The following is a 12,997-nucleotide window of genomic DNA, read 5'->3' on the forward strand; positions in this document are numbered from 1 at the left end:
GATATGCCTACGAAACTCCTTTGGATGCCTCCAGGAACTCCTTAGGCTCCAGGAACTCCCTGTAACGCACCTGAAAAAAATCCTTACAACGCCCCTGAAATGCTATCAAACGCCCCCAAATCATCTGAAATGCCTTTAAACACCCCTTAAACCCCTTGTGACGCCCATGACCCCTGAGACCCCCTAGATTGCCCTTAAATGATCCTGATTCCCCGTAATCCCAAAAAAACGCCAACAAAATCTGAAAGAACACCCTTGAAAGGCTTCTGCAATGAGTGTAGAATTGGCATCTAAGTTAAAATACACATAAATAAAAATTAAAAAAAAGTTAAGTGTGACAACCCATACAAAAATTTTAGAGGTCTCATACAAAAAGTGTGACTTAGAGGGGTTGAAAAAGGGCAATTTTTGCGTGAAGTTATTTACAGACGCTCCCTTAAAGCTCAAACTTATGCACAAATTTTCCTCTTTTAATGGGGCTTAAAAAGGTTCCAGTGTATTCTCCAAGGTATTATCCAAGGAATTCATCAAGAAAATTTCTTCTAGGAGTTCCCAAAGGTATATACAGAAGTTTTCAAAGGATTTCTTGAAACAATCACATCAGAAACTCCTTCAGGGTACTGAAAACATCCCAAGAGATATTTCTGATGAATCCGCATGAACAATTTCCAAAAAAAAATATTCTAGCATGATTTTTTGCAGGAATCACTGAAGGCATTTTCTGAGAATTTTCTGTTAATGATTTTCGAAGAAATTGCTGTAAGCAACTTTCTAGATGAGTTTCTGTATAACTGTAATGAAAGAATTTATGAATAGATTATTTGCTGAGTTTTTTGAAGAAATTCCTAAAATTCTGAAGAAGTCTCTGGAGATAACAGAATTTTCAGAAATAACCCATCAAGTAATGTCTGAAAAAACTTTAAAATAATTCATGTAGAAATCTTGGGAAGTACTTTTGAATGAATCTCTGGAGAAATATCTGAAGAAACCTCTGGAAAATACTTGAAGAAATATCAGGAGGAATTCCTAAAGAATTTCCAGGAGAAACATGTGGAGAAATTTTCCAGGAAACCCTTGATGAAATTCCAAGGCATACATTTATTTGTTCAACATCATTAAGACAAGACATAATCAACAATAGTACGCCACAATACTCGGTTTGTGACTGCCGCTCTGCATCCTCGGTCGCGCCCAATGCTCGTCAAGTCACGCTCCACCTGGTCCGCCCATCGTGCTCTCTGCGCTCCACGCCTTGTTGTGCCAACCGGATCAGTTGCAAACACCAGCTTTGCAGAGTTATTGTCCGGCATTCTTGCAACATGCCCTGCCCACCGTATCCTTCCGGCTTCGGCCACCTTCTGGATGCTGGGTTCGCCGTAAAATGCAGCGAGCTCGTGATTCATCCTTCTCCGCCACACACCGTTCTCCTGCACACCGCCGAAGATCGTTCTTAGCACGCGTTCCTCGAAAACTCCGAGTGCTTGCAGGTCCTCCTCGAGCATGGTCCATGTCTCGTGCCCGTAGAGGATCACCGGTCTTATTAGCGTTTTGTACATGGTGCATTTGGTGCGTGGGTGAATCTTTTTCGACCGCAGTTTCTTCTGGAGCCCGTAGTAGGCCCGACTTCCGCTGATGATGCGCCTCCGAATTTCTCGGCTCACGTTGTTGTCAGCCGTCAGTAAGGATCCGAGGTAGACGAATTCCTCCACCACCTCGAAAGTATCCCCGTCTATCGTAACATTACTACCCAGACGGATCCGGTCGTTTTCGTTTCCGCCTACCAGCATGTACTTTGTTTTTGAGGCATTCACCACCAGTCCGACCTTTGCTGCTTCGCGTTTCAGGCGGGTGTACAGTTCTGCCACCGTTCCAAATGTTCTAGCGATAATGTCCATGTCGTCCGCAAAGCACACAAATTGACCGGATTTTGTGAAAATCGTTCCCCGGCTGTTGAGCCCGGCTCGTCGCATCACACCTTCCAGCGCGATGTTGAAGAGTAGACATGAGAGTCCGTCACCTTGCCGCAGTCCCCGGCGAGATACGAATGAACTGGATAGTTCACCCGAAACCCTTACGCAGTTTTGCACACCGTCCATCGTTGCTTTAATCAGTCTAGTCAGCTTCCCAGGAAAGCCGTTTTCGTCCATGATTCTCCATAGCTCTGCGCGGTCGATACTATCGTATGCCGCTTTGAAGTCGATGAGCAGGTGGTGCGTTGGGACCTGGTATTCACGGCATTTCTGGAGGATTTGCCGTACGGTAAAGATCTGGTCCGTTGTCGACCGGCCGTCGATGAAGCCGGCTTGATAACTTCCCACGAACTCATTTGTTTTAGGTGACAGACGACGGAAGATGATCTGGGATAGCACTTTGTAGGCAGCATTCAAAATAGTGATCGCCCTGAAGTTCTCACATTCCAAATGGTCGCCTTTCTTGTGAATGGGGCAGATTACCCCTTCCTTCCACTCCTCCGGTAGCTGTTCGGTTTCCCAGATCCTGACTATCAGCCGATGCAGACAGGTGGCCAACTTTTCTAGGCCCATCTTGATGAGTTCAGCTGCGATACCATCCTTACCAGCTGCTTTGTTGGTTTTGAGCTGGTGAATGGCATCCTTAACTTCCCTCAGCGTGGGAGTTGGTTCATTTCCGTCCTCCGCTGCACTGGCGTCGTCGTTCCTTCCGGAATTCCAAGGCAAAAAAAGGGAAATTTAAAGATAAATTCCAGTACAATTTAATTACGAAATTCTTGGAAGAATTTCTGAAAAATTCCTGGAGAATCTGTGTCCAAATATCTGAACAAAAAAATCGTTAGGTATAACTAAAGAAACGCAAAGGTAAACGTCTGCAAAGCTCCCTAGAAACACTCTTGAAATATTTTTTAATGATTTTCATAGGTTTCGCTAAGATTTTTTTAACTTCCAATAGAATCCGCGAAGAATATATAAGAGTTATGCTTAGAGTAAATGCCGGATAAACTCCTGGGGAAATACCTAAAGAAGTATCTCGAAGAGATCCTGAAGGAATCTACAGTGTCGGCCAAAACAATAAGACCACCGACCTATCTCACACAAAATGGCCAAGTTTGAATATATGATACTTGGTTTGTAGTGAACCGATTAGGCTGAAATTTTGACAGCCAACATAGATTTACGGAAACGTTGTTTTGTATTGAATTGATTGAGTTCTGTTCACAACTCCCAAAGTTACAGATATACGCTGCGACAAAACAATACTGAATTTCTGAAAAAAAAAAAACTAGCGGAGAAGTTTCTGAAAGAAACCCTGACAGATTCACCCCCCCACCTCCCCCTGACTGAATTCCTGGATATTTTACTGAAGAAATCCATGGATTAGTTTTAGAAGAAAACCTTTTACAAATTTATGAAGGAATCCCATTTAAAATTTTTGAAGAAATCTGTCGGGAAATTGCTAAAAGTATCCCAGGAAGAATTCATGGAGGAATCTTTGTAAGAATTTCTGAAGCAGTCTGTGAAGATTTTATAAAGAAATCCTGGAAAAAATCAAGAGTTACCTTTGAATTTCTAAAAGACTCACCAAAAGCATTTCTAAATGTATCCACGTTTTGTTTCCTCAAAGTTTTCTCGTACGAAATAGAAGCTAACTAGAGGCAGTTTAGGAGAAATTTCTGTAGGATTCTCTAAAGATTTTTTTTTTGAAGGGAAATCCATAGATGACATTTCGAAAGGAATTCCTGAAAGGTTTCCTGGAAGAGTTTCTGATGGAATACCTGAAGGATGTTTTGATGATTTTCTTAGAATATAAGATGCATGTTTTTAAAATGAATCCTTTGATAATTCTCTGGAACAATCTCTACAAGGAATCACTATAGGTCTTCTGAAAATTTTCAAAATTAACTTTTGGAGCATTTCGTAGATTTCCAGCTGGAGTCGAAGTCTTTTGAAATTCGATCTGTTTTTTTTTCTACTCTGACCTGTACGAACACGCAAATGAGTCACTGTACGTCACTCCAAACAACTTTTCCTAGACAGTTCCCAAAGCACCACCGTCGGGAGACGATGATGTTGGTGACATTGACCGGAAATGACGTTCGCTACTTTCCCGCCGCGCCGGCCGTCACCAGCCCGGACCAGTATAGAGGTAGTCGAACGGCCGACCGACAAGCAGCGTTTTCCAAACGAGTTGACATTAATTTGCTGCGTTTGTTATAATGTTGTCGCCTGAACCGTTTTATACGAGAGCAGGCCGGTCTGAAAAGGTTCGAACATCCATCACATGGTTTTTGGATTGGAACACGATGACCGGACGACGCGATGTTTCCAGTGTATTTACAGGACATGTCACACTCCGGTCTCAGTTCCAGGGAAGTGCAGTAGTCTCAATCGGATGGGTTCGCCACAGTAGACGGTAGTTCGTCAAATGTTGTCGAGCAATTCTGGTGCTGCAACTGGACGACGACGTAAAGTCGTCGTCGTTGTCGTCATAGTCCGGGAAATTGTTATGGCCTACGAACCGAATAAATATCAATTTATCCTCGCAATATTTATGGGTGTGCTTATCCCGGAAAATGTGATGTGCGGCTGTCACAGTGGATTGTGGCTGATATGTAGTTATCAATAGAGAGTGGATTGATGGAGACGCTAAGCCTGTGTTATAGGGTGGGTTCATTTTCATTTCATTTATTTAGTTCACATCAAATTCATGATAATACTGAATCAACAATTTGCCGCCATAATACTCGGTTTGCAGCTGCAGCTCTCCATCCTCGGTCACGCCCAACACTCGCCAGATCACGCTCCACCTGGTCCGCCCATCGTGCTCTCTGCGCTCCACGCCTTCTTGTTCCAACCGGATGGTTAGCAAACACCAACTTTGCAGGGTTGTTGTCCGGCATTCTTGCAACATGCCCTGCCCACCGTATCCTTCCAGCTTTGGCCACTTTCTGGATACTGTGTTCGCCGTAAAGTGCAGCGAGCTCGTGGTTCATCCTTCTCCGCCACACACCGTTCTCCTGCACACCGCCGAAGATCGTCCTTAGCACCCGTCGCTCGAAAACTCCGAGTGCTTGCAGGTCCTCCTCGAGCATCGTCCATGTCTCGTGTCCGTAGAGAACCACCGGTCTTATTAACGTCTTGTTCATGGTACATTTGGTGCGGGGGTGAATCTTTTTTGACCGCAGTTTCTTCTGGAGCCCATAGTAGGCACGACTTCCACTGATGATGCGCCTTCGTATTTCACGGCTCACGTTATTGTCAGCCGTTAGCAAGGAACCGAGGTAGACGAATTCTTCTACCACCTCGAAAGTATCCCCGTCTATCGTAACATTGCTGCCAGGGCTTGTCCTGTCTCGCTCAGTCCCACCTACCAGCATGTACTTTGTCTTAGCCGCATTCACCACCAGTCCGACCTTTGCTGCTTCACGTTTCAGGCGGGTGTACTGTTCTACCACCGTTCCAAATGTTCTGGCAATAATATCCATGTCATCCGCAAAACAGACAAATTGGCTGGATTTCGTGAAGATCGTACCCCGGCTGTTGAGCCCGGCTCGTCGCATAACACCTTCCAGGGCGATGTTGAATAGTAGGCAGGAAAGTCCATCACCTTGTCGTAGTCCCCGTCGAGATTCAAATGAACTGGATAGCTCACCCGAAATCCTTACGCTGTTCTGCACACCGTCCATCGTTGCTCTTATCAGTCTAGTCAGCTTCCCGGGAAAGCTGTTCTCGTCCATAATTTTCCATAGCTCTGTGCGGTCGATACTGTCGTATGCCGCTTTGAAGTCGATGAACAGGTGATGCGTTGGGACCTGGTATTCACGGCATTTCTGGAGGATTTGCCGTACGGTGAAGATCTGGTCCGTTGTTGACCGGCCGTCGATGAAACCGGCTTGGTAACTTCCCACGAACTCATTTACTTTAGGTGAAAGACGACGGAAGATGATCTGGGATAGCACTTTGTAGGCGGCATTTAAAACGGTGATCGCTCGAAAGTTCTCACACATTAACTTGTCGCCTTTCTTGTGGATGGGACAGATTATCCCTTCCTTCCACTCCTCCGGTAGCTGTTCGGTTTCCCAGATCTTGACTACTAACTGGTGCAGACAGGTGGCCAACTTTTCCGGGCCCATCTTGATGAGTTCTGCTGCGATACCGTCCTTACCAGCCACTTTGTTGTTTTTGAGCTGGTGGATGGCATCCTTAACTTCCCTCAGCGTGGGAGTTGGTTCGTTCCCGTCCTCTGCTGCACCAACATAGTCATTTCCTCCGCTGCCTTGGTCCTCCGTGCCTACATTCTCTTCGCCATTCAGGTGCTCGTCGAAGTGCTGCTTCCACCTTTCGATCACCTCACGTTTGTCCGTCAGGAGGCTCCCTTCCTTATCCATGCATATTTCGGCTTGCGGCACGTAGCCTTTGCGGGATGCGTTGAGCTTCTGGTAGAACTTGCGTGTTTCCTGTGAACGGCACAGCAGTTCCATTTCCTCGCACTCCGCTTCTTCCAGGCGGCGCTTTTTCTCCCGGAAGAGACGGGTCTGCTGCTTCCGCTTCTGTCTGTATCGCTCCACATTCTGTCGGGTTCCATGCTGCAGCATTACCGCCCGCGCTGCATCCTTCTCCTCCAGAACCGCTCTGCACTCCTCGTCGAACCAATCGTTTCGTCGACTCCGTTCTACGTACCCGATAGTGCTCTCGGCTGCGTTGTTGATGGCTGCTTTCACTGTACTCCAGCAGTCCTCTAGAGGGGCCACATCGAGCACACCCTCGTCCGGCAACGCTGCCTCGAGATTCTGCGCGTATGCGGTGGCGACATCCGGTTGCTTCAGTCGCTCTAGATCGTACCGGGGCGGCCGCCGGTAATGTACGTTGTTAATAACGGAGAGTTTTGGGCGCAGTTTAATCATCACCAGGTAGTGATCGGAGTCGATATTAGCGCCACGATAGGTCCTGACGTCGATAATGTCGGAGAAGTGCCGTCCATCAATCAGAACGTGGTCGATTTGCGATTCCGTTTGTTGTGGTGATCTCCAGGTGTAACGATACGGGAGGCTGTGCTGGAAGAAGGTGCTACGAATGGCCATGTTCTTGGAGGCGGCGAAATCGATGAGGCGTAGGCCATTTTCGTTCGTCAGCTGGTGGGCGCTGAACTTTCCAATCGTCGGTCTGAATTCCTCCTCCTGGCCTACCTGAGCGTTTAGATCCCCTATGATGATCTTGACGTCGTGGTTTGGGCAGCGGTCGTACTCGCGTTCGAGCTGCGCGTAAAATGCGTCCTTGTCATCATCAGTGCTTCCGGAGTGAGGGCTGTGCACGTTTATTATGCTAATGTTGAAGAATCGGCCCTTGATCCTCAACCTGCACATTCTTTCGTCGATCGGCCACCAACCGATCACGCGCCTCTGCATGTCGCCCATCACTATAAAAGCTGTTCCCAGCTCACGTGTGTTGCCGCAACTCTGGTAGATGGTATGATTACCTCTAAACGTTCGCACCATAGATCCTGTCCAACACACCTCCTGCAGCGCTACGATTCCGAACCCGCGGTCCTTCAGTATATCGGCGAGTATGCGGGTGCTCCCGATGAAGTTGAGAGATCTGCAGTTCCACGTACCGAGCTTCCAATCGCAAGTCCCTTTTCGTCGCTGTGGTCGTCGCCATTGGTATCGGTTCGCATTCTTCTCTTGTTGATTTTCCGGTGCTAGTCTTTTTTACGGCTGGCTCGCAGGGCCTGACACCAACCCACTAACCCAGGGAGCTGGGCTTACCTTCCCGGAAGCTACGGGTTCTGCATTGGCATTTCCTCCAACTACAGTGCTAAATAGCTAGGCTCGAGCGCCAGTCTTCGCCGGGGGTGGTGTTTTTAATGGGCGCCCAGGAGATAATATTTTACCTGAGCTTCCACCCCCATAGGGTGGGTTATACTTTTCGAATCTTGATTTAAGTAGGGATTCGTGTGCTTTAGAATATTATTATTAGTTTATCGATGCATTTTTTTTTTGTCAGGGATTGCTTAAGACATTTTCTCAGAAATTTTACAGGCAATTGCTTTGGAAAACATTACATGCATTGCATCAGAAATTCCTCCTTGAACTTCTTGAGATACTTCACCATTTTTTTGGAAATTCTTTCAGTGATTTCCTCAAATATTTTTCTATATTCTTGTACAGTGATTCCTTCACGTATCTCTTCAGAAAGCAAGTCAGTGATTACTTACAAGAGTTTTTTTTTAGAAAATTCCGTCAAAAATTCCACAAATCACGTTTTTATTCAGATTTCTTTTGGTGTCTTGTACAAATTCTTTCAGAATTTCCAAGAGGTCCCTAGAAAACCTTGTTAGGAAATAAGTCCCAAAATTCCAGGAAAGCTTTCAGATATTCCTCCAGCAATTCCATAAGTAAACCTTCCATAGAACTAATGCATGGATTTTCTTGAAAATTTACCACGGATGCCTTCATAAATCTCTGCAGCGATTCCTTTAAAAAATCTTTTAGGGATTCTTTAAGAAATTCTTCCAAGCTTCTTCTCCTTCTCCTTTAAGTAACGTTCCCACTGAGACAAAGCTGAGAAATTTGTGTTCTATTAAAACCTCTGCAATTATTAACTGAGAGCTTCCTCTGCCGTTGATCATTTTGCATGTTTATATCGTGTGGCAGGTTCGAAGGTACTCTGTGCCCGAGGAAGTCAATAAAATATCCATAACAAAAAGTTCATGGACCGATCGGGAGTTGAACCCGTCACCTTCTCGGCTGTTCGGACCCGTATGAAGTTGATCATCAATATTAACTTCTTTTCTCGATCAGCCTAGATAGCTGTGTAGTATCGGTAGCGATTGTCTCAATTGGCTAAAAATAACACTACGGACCGCCTGTTCCGGTGGTAGGAGTCCACCAACAGGTGAACCCTAATTCATGGTATGATGCGGCTTCATGCTTACCGTGCCTAGGAAAGAATGGCTAGGGGGGGGGGGGGTCTAATAAAAACCTAACCGCAAATGGAGTTTGTGGAGTACCAGGGCTCCCTCCACAGTATGTTGCCCTTACTGCGCTAACCGGAGCAATGGTGCAGTGGATCGTTTCTCCGAGACAATCGGCTGCCCTTCTTTAATCTCACTTGAGGCTAAATAAGGGCGAGATTATGAAGATGTTGATAATAAGTTTAAATTTTCACCTATATGGTTTCGCATTATGCGATTTACACAGTGTATTCTGTGTATCCTCGCCTTTGGCGTTTTCCAATCGATACCGATATGGTTTTGTTGCTGCTGTTCTTTGTTGTGCTGTTATGGTGAAGAGCCTAGTTTGGGTAGTGGCTACGGTTAGGATAGCTCAGATCAATTTTCAGCATAAAAGAACAGCAACAATCAATCTTTGCAGACTTATGCAAAATGGTTCAGCCCAAGTGGCCTTGGTCCAACAACGTTACTTCCGTAAGGGGAATTTCTATCTAGGAAACCTTGTGAACCCGGTGTTTGTTACTTTCAGTAAACATGGAATGTCAAACTCGTGTGTCATGCCTCGAGCATGTGTGCTTGTCAACAACGCAATAGTTGCTACACTCATCTCTGAACTAACCACCAGAGATGTATGTGCTATCACAATTGATGTATCTGTTGGAAACCTCAACAGGAAATACGTCTATTGTTCGGTTTATTTACCGCATGATGAACCATCCCCTACGAATGCTTTCAAACAAGTCATCGCATACTGTACTTCAAAAGGCCTTCCGCTAATTGTTGGCAGTGATGCTAATGCTCACCATATCATCTGGGGCAGCTCAGACATTAACTTGAGAGGCTCTAGTTTGATGGAGTTTAAGTAGTACAAATCTTGCATTACTTAACATAAGCAACCGCCCTACCTTCATGGTATCTGCTAGAGAGGAAGTGCTAGCATTACTCTTTGCTCTAGTAGAATTTGTCACGAGCTGACGAATTGGCATGTGTCAGATGAAGAATCTTTATCTGACCACCGCTATATCTTTTTTGAACATTTAAATGTTACTTCGCAAACATTGCGTTTCAGGAATCCCCGGTCAACAAACTGGGATCTTTTTACTGATATGGATGCGGCCAAATTTCATGGGTACTCACCGATAGATATCGAAAGCTCTTCGGTCTGCTGAACGATACGGCTGGAAAAACCTTTGTACAAATGTTTCCAGTTTGAGTGAAGTCAGTCGGTTAAATAAAATCCTTGCGAAATCTAAGGATTTCCGAGTGAACGAACTTCGTTTGCCAAATGGCGATCTGACTTCCTCTGATGAGGATATTCTGGAATGCTTATTCAGCACACACTTCCCTGGATGTGTGGATATTACATCTTCGGATGAACCTGATGTCTTTTCTGATTGTATAACATTTCGCCGAAAACCATTTCGCGGAATTCCTTTTCGCGGTGTAACATTTCGCGGAATGACATATGGCGGAATGTACCATTTCGCGGAATGCGCCATTTTCCCGAATACCGTTTCGCGGAATGTACCATTTCGCGGAATGCACCATTTCGCGGAATGTTTTACTTTTGATTAAACGCGACGCATTAAACCAAAAGTAAAGAGGAACTGCAATATAAGAATGATATCGTTAAAATGCAAATAAAAACAAGAAAGTAGTCAATTTAATGATTTATTGTTCCGCTTTAAATGATGGATGGCCTTATAAAATAAATAATCAACTGATTGATGGTTTTGCGTTTGGAAGCCGCTGATCGCATCACTTTTTCGACAACAGCAGAGCAACGGCTTGCAGATACTCGAAAATGGGAACGTCAGTTTTGTCATACGTTTCCACCAATTTGCGCAGTTTTTGCTCACGTTTAATGTTCTTTGCAGTTGTTCTACTTAACGGTTCATCTTGAAGAACGCGTAGGTAGTCTGCACTAGTAGAACGCTCCTCCTGTCGAAAGGCTTCCACAACTGCATAAAACTTTGAAGCGCTTTTGTCAATCAAGCGGTTAAATTTGTTGTGGAACTCTTCAATAGAGTTTGATGTCCTGGGATATCCATTCTCCGTATTAGACTTCATACTCCAGAAGTCTGGAGAGTACCGCGGACAAGTTCTTTCTATTTCACCATTTCGCTTAACTTTCTGCGTTCCGGAAACGTACACTTTATCAACGTAATCAAAAAAATCTCCCATCGACCGAGGTGCATTACCACGTAGCGCAGCAAGACCTTTGCGAACATCTTCCGGAGGTAAAAATGCTAAAGCCTCGGTCTGTCGGAAAGCGATCTGAATTTTCAGGAACTTGTTGTAACCTTTTGTAAGTCCTGTTTTCTGAAGACGTTTCCATAAGTTCTTGGAAAAATGAAAGTAACAGCCTTTCAACGTGCTTTCCTTGAAAACTCGTTGAGCTGCTGCAATTTCCGCCTTTTCAAAATCGGTAAGGATCATGTCAGGATCGAGCCGGATCTTATGTTCCTTGGCAAGATTTTTGATCATTTTTAATGACTTTCGATACGTTTTCTCGGTCTTGTCCGGTAGCAAAAAATGCGCAAAAGATAGAAACTTCCTGTGTACCTGCTCTCCAACGGATCCATGGATTGTAAAAATCTGCGCGAATCCATTGGGAGCCGAAGAAAAAGTGCCGTCCATAATAAACACTTTTGATTGCGCAAGCCTTTGCAAATTTTGAACAGTCGTGAAAAGCATGATTCTACCACTATTGAACCTCACATTCTTCATCAAAAATGGTCGTTCGTCGAATGTGTAGCAGAATTGGTATTTGATGCGCTTGTAACAGGTAGGATCTTTGGGCAACTTAGCTCGGGTTCTTTGTCGTTGGCAAATGCGTCGCTGTGCGCACTTAGACAGGGTTGCCTGAACCTAAAAATAGAATTTGTCGAATGTTTGAATGATACTGCTAAATAACCTAGAGCAACTGTTCACATTATATTACAATACAGTGCCACTTACTTCGGTGGGTGTTTCTGCCGCGCATGATCGTATAATTTTCTCTGGATGCTGATCGCTCTCGCGAGCCTTCCTTTTTAGCAAGTTTCGGTACTGATTAGTTTCAACAGCCAACAGATCAGAGAGGTGCGAATGCTCTCCATGTGCTACAATGTGATGCTCGTTTCCTCTTAAAACTGTTGGAGCTCTCGCGTAACACTTTTAAGATTCGTCAACCTCTCGACGTCGTACACATTCCCAATAAAATCGATCATCAACCTTGAATTGTATTACCAATCAAGTAAAAGTCCATTAAATTAATATAAAATGCTTGCAAACCTGTTTGTCCTTGTAGAATTGAAATCCGTCATAATTTAACTTGAGCCCACCACGGTTACTTAGAGTCACAGTACAGCTTTGTCGATTATCTGTGCTAACACATGGTTCAGCGGATGGTTCGCCTCCATTTTCGCAGTCGAAATACTCTTCGTTCGATTCACTGTCCATCACGTGTGTTTCAACCGACCGAGTGTCACTGAATAAATTGCTTGCATAGTCTTGCTGCTTTGTAGTCTGCACTTGAACTTTAAGACAATAGTTCGTACAAATACACAGACAGATCCACTACAATACAGTGATATGTTGACCAAACTTGCATGAAATATTGAATTGAATTTTCTGCGGTGAAGCAAACAAATCTATTAGGCAGTTAGTACATAGGGTCAAATATTTGTACAAAAAGAAACCCAGGAACATCTTGTTTGACTCGATCGAATTTTCATTAGTGTCAAACTGATGTTGTTTATTGATTTCTTTCCTTGTCAAATATTTGACCCGGTGTACATCAGGCCTTAGAATAACGATACCTCATATAGCGAATACGGTTGATTGTCATTGGGAAAATCGTAGTGTAGTGTCATTGTGGAATTGTAGTATAAAAAATGACAGCTATTAAATACGCTTTTCCATTACCAGCAACAGCCGTAACATCAGTATCCAGTATCCTTGAACATCTATTATTGTAACAGTATATGTCGAAAGAACAGCCTATTTCTAAAAGAAGGGTAAATATCCGATGGCAATATAAGCGTTTATTCATTACAATTTTCAATATTATATCTCAAAAGAACATGCA

General features: G+C 44.4%; 1 protein-coding gene across 1 annotated transcript; it reads right to left on the reverse strand.

The window, feature by feature from the left end:
- Window positions 1-10,683: 10,683 nt before the first annotated feature.
- On the reverse strand, window positions 10,684-11,412 carry LOC115268138 (uncharacterized). The gene has a single exon (XM_029876171.1). The coding sequence runs from the start codon at window positions 11,410-11,412 to the stop codon at window positions 10,684-10,686; it is 729 nt and encodes a 242-aa protein (XP_029732031.1).
- Between the last annotated feature and the right edge of the window lie 1,585 nt (window positions 11,413-12,997).

This window comes from Aedes albopictus, chromosome 3 (genome assembly GCF_035046485.1).
Source record: "Aedes albopictus strain Foshan chromosome 3, AalbF5, whole genome shotgun sequence".
In the NCBI taxonomy this organism is placed as follows: domain Eukaryota; kingdom Metazoa; phylum Arthropoda; class Insecta; order Diptera; family Culicidae; genus Aedes; species Aedes albopictus.